At 39.4% G+C, this 16634-nt stretch overlaps 1 protein-coding gene across 1 annotated transcript in view; it reads right to left on the reverse strand.

The window, feature by feature from the left end:
* The window catches only part of mxt (Eukaryotic translation initiation factor mextil), a 247711-nt gene that overhangs the window by 147723 nt on the left and 83354 nt on the right, over window positions 1-16634 (reverse strand). Inside the window, exon 2 of the mRNA XM_045749450.2 lies at window positions 4884-4965. Within this exon, the coding sequence (XP_045605406.2) occupies window positions 4884-4965 (82 nt within the window). The remainder of the gene's footprint in view (window positions 1-4883; window positions 4966-16634) is intronic.

The following is a 16634-nucleotide window of genomic DNA, read 5'->3' on the forward strand; positions in this document are numbered from 1 at the left end:
TGTTCCAACCCCCTTGCTCAACAGATACATATCACGTAATAGGTTCCTGCTGCTTTCAAGGTGCCTGCACTTTGAGGAATATGTTAACGAAGACACACACGACAGACTGGAAAGTGCAGAAGATATTTAGTGAACAGAGAGGAAAGTTCCGTGACTATTTTGTACCAGCACAGAATGTCGTGATTGATGAATCACTAGTTCTGTTCAAGGGATGACTAGCATTCAAGCAGTATATACCATCAAAGCAACACAGGTTTGGACTAAAGTTCTTCATGTTATGTGACGGTGAAACTCGCATGGTCATGGACATGATATTGTATTCAGGTTCAGATGTTGACATACCAGGTCAAGATCCACACGGGTCCTCAGGCAGTGTCGTGAAAACACTCATGGAACCGTTGCTGAACAAGGGGTATATCCTGTACACGGACAACTACTATACCAGCCCCCTTGCTGACCAGAGTCCTCCTTGACCACAACACCGGCGTATGTTACACTGTCATGGCCCACAGGATACTTGGTTGATACCTGGTTGATGGGGTTCTGGAAGTTCTTCTACTCCCCAAGTCCGGCCCGAGGCCAGACTTGACTTGTGAGAGTTTGGTCCACCAGGCTGTTGCTTGGAGCAGCCCGCAGGCCCACATACCCACCACAGCCCGGTTGGTCCGGCACTCCTTGAAGGAAACAATCTAGTTTCCTCTTGAAGATGTCCACGGTTGTTCCTGTAATATTTCTGATGCTCGCTGGTAGGACGTTGAACAACTGTGGACCTCTGATGTTCATACAGTGTTCTCTGATTGTGCCCATGGCACCTCTGCTCTTCACTTGTTCTATTCTGCATTTTCTTCCATGTCGTTCACTCCAGTACGTTGTTATTTTACTGTGCAGATTTGGGACCTGTCCCTCCAGTATTTTCCATGTGTATATTATTTGGTATCTCTCTCGTCTCCTTTCTAGCGAGTACGTACATTTGGAGAGCTTTGAGACGATCCCAATAATTTAGGTGCTTTATCTCGTCTATGCGTGCCGTACATGTTCTCTGTATCCCTCAATTTCAGCAATCTCTCCTGCTCTGAAGGGGGAAGCGAGTACTGAGTAGTACTCACTGCTCAGTGAGTACTTCCCTCCTACTCAGCAGGAAGTGAGTACTGAGCAGGAGGGAAATGCCAGTGTTTGGCATTTCAGTGCTGAACAGTGCTGAATTGTTTCAACATGTATCTTGTGAAATCTGACAACAGACCCCAATCCATACATTCAGTGTTGTTCTAGGGTCACAACTACTCGTAAAGTATGGGGTGGAGGGCAGTGTTGCCCTTCACAACACTGCATGGAGTGCCAGCAACAATGCCTCATGCAGTTCCTGACAAACTCAGAGGTAAAGAACACATTGCTGTACACAAGCTTGGTTATATGCCAAGCACAGGTACACGAGAAAAGGGGTGAATATGTCTGCATCGTTTTGCATTGTGCAAAGAACATGCAATGTAGGGAACAGAAGTGAAGATCCATCAGCACTTGGTGCGCCGAGTGCAAAGTTGCCTTGTGCCCCGTTGACGGCTTCAGTGATTTTTAACAAATCCATGTTGCGTTGATTTTACACGTTGTTCTCCGAGATGTTGTATGATTCCGTCCCTTAGGATTCTCTCCATGAGATTGCAGATGTGTGATGTAAAGCTGATCAGAGGGTAGTTTTCTGCTGAGCACTTTCTGCATTTTTGAAAATGGGTGTAACATTTGCATATTTCTAATCCTTGGGGACTATCCCTTGGTCCAGGGATTTTCTGAAAAGAAGTTTCAGTGGTATGCATTGTGCATTTGCCAGTTCCTTTATGACTTTGGATTTAACTCCATCCACACCTGGGGCTTTTGAGTCTTTTAGTTTGTCAATGCTCTTCCTGATTGTGTCGCATGTTATGGGTATATTCCTTAATTCATTCTCTTCACTGCCTTCAAACATTTGTGTGACAACCCATAACTGATGGGATGTCATTCAATCTTTCTGGTTTGAACACTGATGTAAAGTATTCATTCAGTGTGTTTGCTGCCCTTCTATCATCCAATATATCTTGGTTAGTCTCATCTTTTAGGGATCCTACAGAGTCCTTTGTTTTGGTTTTATTTCATATATAGGCATAAAATGATTCTGGATCTTCCTTTATTAAAAAAAAATTCAAAATTCAAATTCAAATGTTTATTTAGGTAAAGTACATACATACAAGGGGTGATACAAATATTGATGAATTTATAGATAGAGCTAGTACATACAATGCCTAAAGCCACTATGACGCAAAGCGTTTCGGGCAGGAAAAACACTAAAGACTAAAACTTAATACTAATTGAGATTAAAGTATAAAATGTGTTGAGAAAATATAAAAATAAAAAAGGGGGAACATGGCAGAAAAACAGGAAAAATACAATTTGGTCGACAAATGGCCACTGCTTGATCGCAAGCGGGGATGTTTCTGATGGGGGAGAAAGAAACATTTGCGCAGCGCGTCCCGCGGCGTTGCGCGGGCAGTCTGGGGCTGTATAAATACAGGGAAACAGAGGGGCTCTGCCTCACTCCGCCTGCCCCCGCCGCTGCCCTCGCAAAGCCCACCCACCTCCCCTTTGCAAGCGGCTGTCTTTGTACCCCCGTCATGCTTTGTACAGTTGTCCCCTTTTCTCCCCACTGCATGTGGGAAGGGGGGTGCAGCGCCGGTCCCCAAGTGTCCCGCTGTCCGCAGCTAATACTTTGCCCAGTCTAGGTGCTAGTAAGCCCTACTTGTAGTCACACCCCCTTCTCCTTATTCATTAGGTCTTTTACGGCCTCTTGGCCGGGTACATTACGTGTTATGTGGTCTCTCACTTATTAGTTATTCTTTGTGTCCTGCCTGTTATATCCTAGTGTTATATAATTACTACACATTTGCACTCGGCCTTAATTCTAGTACCAGTTAACCTTTAGGTTTCTGCAGAATTAGTTTCCATGTCACTATAGGCTAAGGTCTCATACTTACTACGGGTGTACCTTTTAAGTTAAATCTAGTCCTCGGACTTGGAATTGTTACTGTTAATTCTTACTTTATATATTTACTTTATATATTTGAATATAAACTTTATATATTACTTACTTTATATATTCGAAACTTTATATATTTACATGTTCAATATTAAGTTTAATATAATATAAACTTTGTTTATATGTCTATAATATAAACTGTGTTTAATATAAACTTTATATATTTACTTACTTTATATATTTGAAACTTTATATATTTACATGTTCTGCAGAATTTAATCTTCAATAAATTTAAAGCCCCATACTGCCACTATCTTTCTCCCCCTGATCAGAAAATAGCATTGTTTAAAAAAATACCAGACACGAGTTGACATTATAGGGGTAAGGTAGGTTACAGGGAGTTAATTAGGTAGTACTTAGTTTTTATCTTAAACTGGTTGGGAGGGGTTCAGTCTTTAACATGGTTGGGAAGGTCATTCCACATTCTGGGTCCCTTGATTTGTAGAGCATTTCTAGTTTGATTAAGTCATACTCTTTGAATATCAAAAAGGTATTTGTTTCTGGTGTGGTGCTCATGGGTTCTGTTACAACCTTCAATGAAGCTTTTAAGGTCAGGATTGGCATTACAGTTCAGTGTTTTATATATAACCTATATATATAACCCCTGTCGTACCTAATAGCCAGAACGCACTTCTCAGCCTACTATGCAAGGCCCGATTTGCCTAATAAGCCAAGTTTTCCTGAATTAACATATTTTCTCTATTTTTTTTCTTATGAAGTGATAAAGCTACCCGTTTTATTATGTATGAGGTCAATTTTTTTTTATTGGAGTTAAAATTAACGTAGATATATTACCAAACCTAACCAACCCTACCTAACCAAACCTAACCTATAGGTTAGGTTAGGTAGCCGAAAAAGTTAGGTTAGGTTAGGTAGTCGAAAAACAATTAATTCATGAAAACTTGGCTTATTAGGCAAATCGGGCCTTGCATAGTAGGCTGAGAAGTACGTTCTGGCTACTAGGTACGCCATCCTTCTATCCTATTGGAGGAAGCTGAGGTGTAGTTCAATAATATAAGCATTCAAGAAGCGAATAGCCAGCAGTACAATTCCACAGTGATTCAGTTCAGACGCTTCAGAGTTACCACACCTCTTCAACCTCAAGAATGCAGCACTCGACGTGTACAGTTCTAATCGACCCAAAGACGCTGCAGCTTTGGCACAGAGCAGACAGCAGAGTACAGCTGCATCGAGTTTAGACACTCACGATTCCCCATCGAGCCGCCACTCTCTCCTGCATAGAGCTCCCCGACTCTGGCCTCACTCAGCTCTTTGCTCTGCTCCCAGCTCCGTCTCAATGTCTACGACACTGCTGTATCCAAAACTACTAAATATGAAAACCCACTAAACACTGTGTATCTAATCTACCCAACAACGTAACATAACCGTACATTACAGTAGCAAGGTCAACAAATAACTACAATATAAATTGACAGAGGTGATTACACTGGTAAAGATATATATTTTAAGTACAGTACTAATACTGGGGGAAGTGGGTAGTACAAGATACAGTGTGAGTTTGAAGCACAAGGTAAGAGTTCTTTAATTTAGTAAAGTACTTTAGTTCTTATCTCCATGTAGGTGGAGGACCAATGCATAGAAGGGCTGAATATTTAAAACTTGAATATTTTGTAACCAAAAATAAGGAAGTGGGTGACTTATTTTTCCAGTAGTCACAACAACTGGAAATACCCAAGCCATTGAAATGAGAGAAGAGGCCTTTGGGAGCACTTTCTCAGATGTTACCATTAATAATTAAATGATCTCTCACAAAGCAGTAAAATTATTAATAGGAAATACATACATGAGCAAAATAACTCACTAGACTGATCCCCTAAGGTGCAGATTTTGAGAGGGCGGGGTTTCTCCATTTTGGCCTTTCGGTTCTTCATTGGTATCCCCATCTGTTAAAGGAAAGTATTATTAAATGACTGCTGTAAGGTCATACTAAACACTTAATACTATACTGGGTACTCTATTTAATTATGCAAACTCAGCCAAAACCATAAATGCCAAAACTCTGTTGAATTTTTAAATTCAGATAGAAGAAAATGACAAATGGGGACCTTTGACAAGCTACCGGCTTCCTGTCCTCATCGAGGTCACTAGTATTAGTGACCCAAGGATAAATTCAGGTAAGCTATTTATTTCTATTATTTAAACATGTGAATACAAGAATAAATTAGTCCTGACTTCTTAACAAGCTTAGAGAGTTTTGCCATCCGATAGCTAATATTAAATCCATGCCCCTACTTGTTTTATCTGAAACACACTGTTTACAACCAGATCCCCCCAATTACTGCTGGGTGAACAGGGACATTAAGCAGTTAAGGATCTGTGCCCAGTCTGTCTTCCTCGTCCAAGATTCAAACCTAGTTAAAATTACTCGCAAGATGTGTGGGTAAGTTGTTATTTTGTTAAGAAACAGAAGGAATAGACAGTGTATTATTAATTATTATGTAACAAACTAGGCAATTATTATAAATTACATTACTAAAACAGCCATATAAATAAATTTATTCATTACTTAAAATATACTTCATTTATCTTATGGCCATTAATCCTATAGTAGCCTCAACGAGGATAGGAAGCCAGTGGCTTGTCGAAGGTCCCCCATATGCCTTAACTACTGAACTGCACAACGGGCCTGCAGCCGCTTGACAGGGTGCGCAACGCGACTCTGGGTATTATGAGCCACTTAGTAGCATGTCTTTGCACCTTTTCCAGTTTGTTGATGTGCTTCTTAAGATATGGGCACCATACAACAGCTGCATATTCTAGCTTTGGCCTAACAAGTCATGAGCAATTTCTTTAGAATATCACCATCCATGTACAGTATTTGAAAGCAATTCTGAAGTTAGAAAGCATAGCATAGGCTCCTTGCACAATATTCTTTATGTGGTCCTCAGGTGATAGTTTTCTATCTAGAACCACCCCTAGATCTCTTTCTTTATCAGAATTCTTTAAAGATTTCTCACATAATATATAGGTTGTGTGGGGTCTATGTTCTCCTATTCCACATTCCATAACATGACATTTATTAACATTAAATTCCATTTGCCAAGTGGTGCTCCATATACTTATTTTGTCCAGGTCTTCTTGAAGGGCATAACAATCATCTAAATTTCTTATCCTTCCTATTATCTTAGTATCATCAGCAAACATGTTCATATAATTCTGTATACCAACTGGTAGATCATTTATGTAGACAATAAACATCACTGGTGCATGAACTGAACCCTGTGATACTCCACTTGTGACATTTCTCCATTCCGATATATTGCCTCTGATTACTGCCCTCATTTTTCTATCAGTCACAAAATTTTTCATCCATGTTAGAAGCTTTCCTGTCACCCCTCCAATATTTTCCAGTTTCCAGAACAACCTCTTATGTGGAACTCTGTCGAAAGCCTTTTTTAGATCCAGATAGATGCAGTCAACCCAACCATCTCTTTCCTGTAATATCTCTGTGGCTCGATCATAGAAACTGAGTAAATTCGATACACAGGATCTTCCAGATTGAAAACCATACTGTCTGTCTGATATTATATAATTTCTCTCCAGGTGTTCTACCCATTTAGTTTTGATTAGTTTTTCCAATACTTTCACTATTACACTTGTCAATGATACAGGTCTATAATTGAGGGGGTCTTCCCTGCTGCCACTTTTGTAGATTGGAACTATGTTAGCCTGTTTCCACATGTCTGCTACGATTCCTGTACACAGGAATGCCTGAAAGATCCGGTGAAGTGGAATGCTGAGCTCAAATGCACATTCTCTCAGAACCCATGGTGAAATGCCATCTGGGCCAGCTGCTTTGTTCTTACTTAGCTCCTTTAGCATATTTTCCACTTCATCTCTAGACACCTCTATCCGCTCTATGTTGTTCTCTGGAATTCTTATCGTGTCTGGTTCTCTGAAGATTTCATTTTGTACAAACACACTTTGGAACTTTTTATTTAATATTTCACACATTTCCTTTTCATTTTCCGTGAATCTGTTTCCCATTTTCAACCTCTGGATATTATCCTTTACCTGCAATTTGTTGTTTATGAATTTGTAGAATAGGCCCGGTTCTGTTTTACATTTATCCCCTATCCCTTTTTCAAAATTTCTTTCTGCCTCTCTCCTTACTGCCATATAGTTGTTTCTTGCATCTTTGTATCACTGGTATGTTTGGGGGTTTGGCCTCTTCCTATACTGATTCCATTTTTGTGTCTTTTGGTCTCTGGCCCTCTCACAATTTCTGTCGAACCAATCCTGTTTTCTGGCCATGCATCTCTGTTTTGGTATGAATGTTTGTGTGCCTTCCTCGTATATTTTAAAAAATTTGGCATACATTTCATTTATTTATTTATTTATTTATTTATTTATTTATTTATTTATTTATTTATGCATATACAAGAATGTACATAAGGAATGTGAGGATACAATTATGGTAATTACAGTCTTGTAAAGCCACTAGCACGCGCAGCGTTTCGGGCAGGTCCTTAATCTAAGAAAATTTTAAGGAGGTAAATACTTGCAAAATTTATAGACAAAAAAATGATAACAGATTACATGGAATGAAAAAAAAAAAAAGATGAGAGAAAATTATAGGTACAGTATATTAAAGCACATAGGTAGCTATGATTGATTGCAATGACAGCTTAAAATGGTAGTTGACAACAAATTGGTAGGCACAATACAGCAGAAACAATATAAGATTGATTGCAATGACAGCTTGAATGGTAGTTGACAAAAATTGGTAGTCACAATACAGCATATGGCTAGCACATAAAAGAAGACAGCAATGAACACAATGATAAGGTTGTTTGATATTACATAAAAATTAGGAGATTGGGTACCACTAGGTACAGAGCAAATTTAAAGCTCAGTGTAGGAAACTAAATAGATGAAGTTAGGTACTTTTTGGTTTTGCTTTTAAATAAGGCAAAAATTTTACAGTTTTTCAATTCACTAGGGAGTGAGTTCCATAGACTAGGTCCCTTAATTTGCATAGAGTGTTTACACAGATTAAGTTTGATTTATTTCCCTGCCTAGGAACAAGTCTGTCCAATTACACTCATTAAAAATTTTTCGAAGTTCCCCATAGTGACCTCTCCTTAAATCGAGTTTATCAACTGTTTCAATGTCCCCATTTTCTTCTAGATGATATCTTAAAGCATAATCAATGTCTAACAGGACGTGATCACTCTTTCCCAAGGGAGGAAGGTACAGGATGTCAAATATCTCTTCTTCTTTCCTGGTGAATACTAGATCCAGTACTGACGGTACATCTCCTTCCCTCATTCTTGTGGCCTGCTTTATGTGTTGATACAAGAATGTCTCTAGAATGAGGTTCACAAATCTGCATGTCCAAAAGTCCTCCGTTCTTGCTTCATAGGCCTCCCAGTCTATTTCTTTAAAATTGAAGTCCCCCAGTATCAACAGTCGTGATTTATCCTTATCTGCTTGTACAATAATATCTCTCATGACCATTATGAGGCCGTCTCGTTTGTCATCCAGTTCTTTCTTTGTCCACGTGTTGCTTGCTGGTGGGCTGTAGGCATTTAAAATTATCAGCTTATCCTGATTCCAAATCTGCAATGCCATTATGTCAATATCTCAAGGGTTTTCAAATATCAACTCTCTTACCTTCAGGTGTTTTTTCACCAGTACAGCCACTCCTCCTCCCTTCCTAGTTTTCCTGTCACATCTCCAAACTGAATAGCCTCTTGGGAATATACTTCATTTATTATATTTCCTTCAAGTTTCGTCTCTGATAATGCGACAATATCTGGGACCCTAAGCTGGATTATATCTTGCAACTCCAAAGTTTTTGACCTCACTCCATCTACGTTGGTATATGGTCACTGCTTGATCGCAAGCGGGGATTTTTCTGGCGGGGGAGAAAGAAACAATTGCGCAGCGCGTCCCGCGGCGTTGCGCGGGCAGTTTGGGGCCTGTATAAATACGGGCGCACACTGGGGCTCTGCCTCACTCCGCCTGCCCTCGCAAAACCCCACCCTCCCCCCCTTTTGCAAGCGGCTGCTTTTGTACCCCCGTCATGCTTTGCACAGTTGTCCCGATTGTCTCCCCACTGCATGTGGGAAGGGGGGTGCAGCGCCGGTCCCCAAGTGTCCCGCTGTCCGCAGCTAATACTTTGCCCAGTCTAGGTGCTAGTAAGCCCTACTTGTAGTCACACCCCCTTCTCCTTATCCATTAGGTCTTTTACGGCCTCTTGGCCGGGTACATTACGTGTTATGTGGTCTCTCACTTATTAGTTATTCTTTGTGTCCTGCCTGTTATATCCTAGTGTTATATAATTACTACACATTTGCACTCGGCCTTAATTCTAGTACCAGTTAACCTTTAGGTTTCTGCAGAATTAGTTTCCATGTCACTATAGGCTAAGGTCTCATACTTACTACGGGTGTACCTTTTAAGTTAAATCTAGTCCTCGGACTTGGAATTGTTACTGTTAATTCTTACTTTATATATTTACTTTATATATTTTAATATAAACGTTATATAGTCCTTAAATTATATATTTTGAAACTTTATATATTTACATGTTCAATATTAAGTTTAATAATATCAACTTTGTTATAAGCCTATAATATAAACCGTGTTTAATATAAACTTTATATAATTACTTACTTTATATTTGAACTTTATACATTTACATGTTCTGCAGAATTTAATCTTCAATAAACTTTAACGCCCCATACTGCCAGTATCTTTCTCCCCCTGGTCAGAAAATACAATTTTCAGGAACATGTCCCCTTTTCCTTTGCTCTTTACTCCCCCTTCCACTACTGATCTTGTTGCTTTGTTTTTATGTACCATTTCACAAATTTTCCAGTCCCTGTCACTTTTAGAAAAAAGAATTTCTGTCTTCTATATTTCTATCTCCATTTAGACATTTTGCCTCAATTAGGTTCATTTTCAGCTTTTCTCTGTCTTCCTTGGAGAGGTCTTGTCTTATTGACCAAAGTTTGCTAACCTCATCACTCTGCAAATTCCTGGCATTTCTAAGCACTTCCTTCATGTTTTTCACTCCATTAAACGTCACCCTTAAGGGGCGGTTCTTGTCTTTCTCATATTTTCCTATTCTTCTAAAATCACTGACATTTTTCTTTGAGCCTTCTCCTAAACCTACTATTTTCTCTATGATTTTCATCTCGTCTGCTGCTTGGTCCACCCTAGATTACCTTGAGGTTACCTTGAGGTGCTTCCGGGGCTTAGCGTCCCCGCGGCCTGGTCGTCGACCAGGCCTCCTCGTTGCTAGACTGATCAACCAGGCTGTTGGACGTGGCTGCTCACAGCCTGACGTATGAGTCACAGCCTGGTTGATCAGGTATCCTTTGGAGGTGCTTATCCAGTTCTCTCTTGAACACTGTGAGGGTTCAGCCAGTTATGCCCCTTATGTGTAGCGGAAGCGTGTTGAACAGTCTCCGGCCTCTGATGTTGATAGAGTTCTCTCTCAGAGTACCTGTTGCACCTCTGCTCTTCAACGGGGGTATTCTGCACATCCTGCCATGTCTTCTGGTCTCATGTGATGTTATTTCTGTGTGCAGATTTGGGACCAGCCCCTCTAATATTTTCCACGTGTAAATTATTATGTACCTCTCCCGCCTGCGCTCAAGGGAGTACAGTTTTAGGCTCTTTAGTCGGTCCCAATAGTTTAGATGTTTTACTGAGTGGATTCTAGCAGTAAAGGATCTCTGCACGCTCTCCAGGTCAGCAATTTCTCCAGCTTTGAAAGGGGCTGTCATTGTGCAGCAGTACTCCACTCTAGAGAGCACTAGCGTTTTGAAAAGTGTCATCATCGATATAGCATCTCTAGTGTGAAAAGTTCTTGTTATCCAACCTGTCATTTTTCTTGCAGTTGTGACGGCTACTTTATTGTTCTTTAAAGGTAAGGTAGATGTAGATGAAGGTAGATGAAATTTCCTTCTCGAAACATCCAAAAATGATTATGGACTTTGTTCTATCTGCAGTGTTTTGTACTAGTTTACTGTTGGTAACCAGTTCTTTCCTAATTGCTTGCCTAATTTCTGCATCTTGTTGGTCATTTCTGGTTTTGACTTCCGAACACACTTCTTGATAGTCTCTTTCTCTTTTACAACTTGTGCATACGTCTGTTTTATTTCTTCTTTATACTTCTCTAGTTCTTTATTCACCTCTTCTATGTGAGTTGTCAGTGAAGTTTCCAGTTGGAGATCCTTACCTAACTCTATATTAGCTCTCAGGCTCCCTTGGAGTTGTTCACCATATGAGTCTATTTTCTTGTTTATTTCTTCAAAGTCACCACACTTCACTTTCCACACCTCAATTACTTTCACTAGTTCCTTGATTTAACCTCCTGATTTGTTACCTTGTCTGATAATGCAGTAATAATCTTACCTTGCTGAAGAATACTCCCTTTTAGAGTGCAAAGCTCACTCCTAAGAGCTCCATTGTCCTCTTCCAATTTAAGCACTTTTTCTTCATACTTCTTTTGCATATCCTCAATTATCTCTAACCTGCCAAGAACACCTCCTTTCCTTATATCTTGGGGTGAGAATCCTTTGAAACAATCATCTGTTGGTGTGTCTACATTCCCAGTGGTGGTGGCGGCGGCGGCCATCTTTGTTTTTGTACTAGAACCAAAACAAACTTTTCCACTCACTTTTACTTGTTTATTTTATTTCATTTGTTTTACACTTCCCTGAACCTTTATGTACCCTGGGACACCACTGTAGCCCTCAACCTGCTCCCAATACTTAGGTAATTCGATATTTCCAGGAGCTTGCTGCAGTGTGACTCCTGCCTCCTCCAGCTCACAGTACCCCTCAGTGTGTGGGGCCTGATGAATGGGAGCTGCATCGGATGGGGCAATAGGCCCTCTGCAGTTTTTGTGCGGCTCATATTTGTGTCCACTTATTGTACCTCACCTCACTCCACCATTCTCTCCTGCCTATTTATGTCCAGTACTCGACCTGTAAAACCACTCCTTCTGAAGATGTATTAATATACGAAAGTACTTAAGGAAATTCCCGTTTCATTTTTCCTCCGTGGTCTGACATTGTCATATATATATATATATATGTCGTACCTAGTAGCCAGAACGCACTTCTCAGCCTACTATGCAAGGCCCGATTTGCCTAATAAGCCAAGTTTTCCTGAATTAATATATTTTCTCTAATTTTTTTCTTATGAAATGATAAAGCTACCCATTTCATTATGTATGAGGTCATTTTTTTTTATTGGAGTTAAAATTAACGTAGATATATGACCGAACCTAACCAACCCTACCTAACCTAACCTAACCTATCTTTATTGGTTAGGTTAGGTTAGGTAGCCGAAAAAGTTCAGTTAGGTTAGGTTAGGTAGTCGAAAAAACATTAATTCATGAAAACTTGGCTTATTAGGCAAATCGGGCCTTGCATAGTAGGCTGAGAAGTGAGTTCTGGCTACTAGGTACGACATATATATATATATATATATATATATATATATATATATATATGTCGTACCTAGTAGCCAGAACTCACTTCTCAGCCTACTATTCAAGGCCCGATTTGCCTAATAAGCCAAGTTTTTCTGAATTAATATATTTACAATATTTTTTTTCTTATGAAATGATAAAGCAACCCTTTTCTCTATGTATGAGGTCATTTTTTTTTATTGGAGTTAAAATTAACGTAGATATATGACCGAACCTAACCAACCCTACCTAACCTAACCTAACCTATATTTATAGGTAAGGTTAGGTTAGGTAGCCAAAAAAAGCTAGGTTAGGTTAGGTTAGGTAGGTTAGGTAGACGAAAAAACATTAATTCATGAAAACTTGGCTTATTAGGCAAATCGGGCCTTGAATAGTAGGCTGAGAAGTGCGTTCTGGCTGTTAGGTACGACATATATATATATATATATATATATATATATTATATATATATATATATATATATATATATATATATATATATATATATATATATATATATATATATATGTCGTACCTAGTAGCCAGAACGCACTTCTCAGCCTACTATGTAAGGCCCGATTTGCCTAATAAGCCAAGTTTTCATGAATTAATTGTTTTTCGACTACCTAACCTACCTAACCTAACCTAACCTAACTTTTTTGGCTACCTAACCTAACCTAACCTATAGAGATAGGTTAGGTTAGGTTAGGTAGGGTTGGTTAGGTTTGGTCATATATCTACGTTAATTTTATCTCCATTAAAAAAAAATTGACCTCAAACATAATGAAATGGGTAGCTTTATCATTTCATAAGAAAAAAATTAGAGAAAATATATTAATTCAGGAAAACTTGGCTTATTAGCCAAATCGGGCCTTGCATAGTAGGCTGAGAAGTGCGTTCTGGCTATTAGGTACGACATATATATATATAAAACTTGTTCAGTTATTATTATTCCTTCCCTAATTATTTTTTAACTCTAATTATTCGTAGAGATTGGTTAGCTTTTCTTTACTGCTGTTGTGCAACTTTCAGTGAGTGGTGGATTTTGATTCCAAGGTCATTTTCTATATCAATCTGCTTCATTTTCTTCGTCAATGTGCCGCAAGGTACTCTTAATGTGTTAGTTGTGATGTGGCCGGTAGTTATGCCCCACATACAGGGTCTTCCATTTTTGGATATTAAAGAGCATCTGACAGTCTTCTGACCATTTGTGGAGTTCATTTAGATGTCTTTGTAAGGCTTCAATATCATTTTTTTCTTCCCACTTATAGGCTAGGGTTATTTCTGCCTGGCGGGGTGAAGGACTACATCCTCTCTTCCATCTACTATCATGAAATGGAGGCACCTTTCACAATCCGCCGGCTTTCTGTCCTCGTCGAGTCCACTAGAGTGTTAGTGGGCCCACAGGTAAATTCAGGTAAAACTTTCGGAGAATGATGGATTCTGACTCCAAGGTCCTTTTTGTTCATCAATCTGCTACAAGGTAATGTTGTTAATTTGGTGGTTGTGACGTGGGTTGTTATGCCCCAAGGTCAATTTAATGGTATGCCGGCACCCACTGCAGCTTCATGGGGATATTTAAGAAACAGTGATCCATGAGAGTACACACAGGAGACATCTCCCGTCACGCAGGGTACAGTCGCACCTCCACAGATCTCCAGTATCATCTGTAGCGAGTAGATTATCCCAATAATATACTCGCTCCAAATATAGTGTTAATATTCCTGTCAACCTTTGGAGATGAATGAGGTGAGGCGTTGCCCGGGCAACACGGTGAGGTGTTGCCCAAGCAATATAAGCAGCGGTGTAGCGAACATTGGCTAGTCTACTTTCAAGTGTGGTCTAGAGCAGACACTTGCGAGATACTGTACCGACGCTCAGTGCGCTCAACTCACACCAAAGTATCACCGGTGTACTTCTGTATATTCGACCAAATATATATATAGTATCTTAGTGTCTGTGTTTATTTGTCACCATACTTTACGTAACAATAGAACCGTTACACATCTATTGATACTGGTAATGGCTGAAAAGGGCCACCACTTACGGGCTATTCATGCCCGTGCCACCTTTTGGGTGGCTTAATCTTCATCAATCAATCATGAGAGTACAAACTACCGTGGAGTGGTCGTCCAGTACTCATTACACCAACACTTGACACAATCACGGAGATTGGCCAGCCACGAGCTAGGTCAAGAGTTGCGCGCACATGACTAGACGCAGGAGGCGCGTCTCTGTTAAAAAAGCTGAATAACTCCGCAAGTCTTGCTTGAGATGATCTGTTATAGCTGGCAACTACTCCTCCGTGTAATTTAAGACATGTCCTCCTACAGAGAACGTCGCTTTTCGCTCATATGCGTTACATAAGGCAAAAAATTGCCGTACTAGAAAAAGAAAGCGGCTCGCGAAAGTGACTTACTGTCCCGTTTTCTGTTTCATCCTCTGATAGGTTGGAGAGGATACTTCACACTGACTTTTCCTGATGGTGGGAAATCTTAGGAGGACGGGCTGGTCAAATTGCCGTAAATCAATACGCTAATACATTTATTACAATATTGTCAGGCATAACCTAGCACATACTAAAATCTCCGTTTAATTCTCATCACTGCTTGCAATAACGTATCCCGTGAGTTGTATGAGCATCCCCATAGACTCGCACTCCATGTATCTTCTGCTACCTACTCCCCCAATATCTGTGCCTAAGTCATGCAACTTCACCACTGTAATCACTGCCATCAACGTCTATCATATAGATGTTACTTTGAACGCAAATTTTGCTACAATGTACCTATTAATAATCAAATTTTACTACATTGTACCTATTATTCTTCAAAATGTGCTACAAATTACCTACTTATAATTGTTACATTAAGAAACTTGCCCGAAACGCTATGCCTGTTAGTGGCTTTACAAGAATGTAAAAACATCAATGTTATGTACTATCACAAACCTATTGTACCTTCTTGTATAGTATATAAAAAACTAAGTTAAAATAAAAACTAGAGGCAAAAGCCATGATGCAGGAGTGGGAAGGTGAGGCGCGCGGCCATTGCATGACTGAGGACCATTATAGGGAAGCTTCCCTTCACCACTGCAGAGGCTACACCTCCAACTGTCACAAATGTTCTTACTGCAGAAAGTGCTTACACTGTAAACTTACACTGCTTCTTCTGGCAGTGTAAGTTTACACAATTCTTGCTTGTGTCATGACCATGTACTGTAATGTGAGTTACAGTACTGCCATTAACTCACTGCCCTCGATTTTATCCCAGATTTTAGTCAAATTAAACCTGTAACGAGTTCACCATAAATGTCAACTGTACAGCACATAGGGTTCCTACTATACCCAACATTCATCTATGACGTTTCCGCCACCTTCCGCAGGATGGGTGTTGCATTCACAATAAACTAACACTTCAACTCAAGATATATATTCAAATTCCAATGCGATTAACTGAAAATCTATCCTAAGAGCGAGACCTAATTGGCTCAAGAGCGAATATATCATTAGTTCCCGGCAACTTTTAGTGACAAGCCTAGTTAATCGTTTCATGATGTTCATGGTCGTTTGGAGAATGTTTGAATACACGAGTCATTCTTGTGACACAAGCACTTGTGTTAACATTATACCTAACGGTACCAAACATTGTTACAACGTGAAGTTTAAACATCTAATGAACTAACTAGACCTAATTATTAAAAGTAACTGTAGCGCAATATAGCTGGATATATCTTGAAAGAATAGCCTGTAAAACAATGCATCTAATGTACATTTGCGAGAAACTTGTGTGAAAAAATCACCTGAACACACAATAGAGGTAAAAATTAATCATGTTTTTTTTAAGATTGATTACTTCCTGTTATGACAGCCTTTAGATCGAGAGAGCTTCAAGCCTCGTATATTTGGCAATTTTGACGAACACACCTTTAATAAATACCAATTTACAACGATAATAATGAATTATTATTATTCGAAAAGCATAAACTGGACATATTACATTGTATGCATCACAAAGTATTACAGAACTTTTATGAGGTAGCTAATCCCGTACAGTGCACCACTATAGTAAATATTAACCCGATTTTGCACTTTTAAATTCACAAATCACAATTGATAAA

This window comes from Procambarus clarkii, chromosome 27, assembly GCF_040958095.1.
Source record: "Procambarus clarkii isolate CNS0578487 chromosome 27, FALCON_Pclarkii_2.0, whole genome shotgun sequence".
Classification (NCBI taxonomy): domain Eukaryota; kingdom Metazoa; phylum Arthropoda; class Malacostraca; order Decapoda; family Cambaridae; genus Procambarus; species Procambarus clarkii.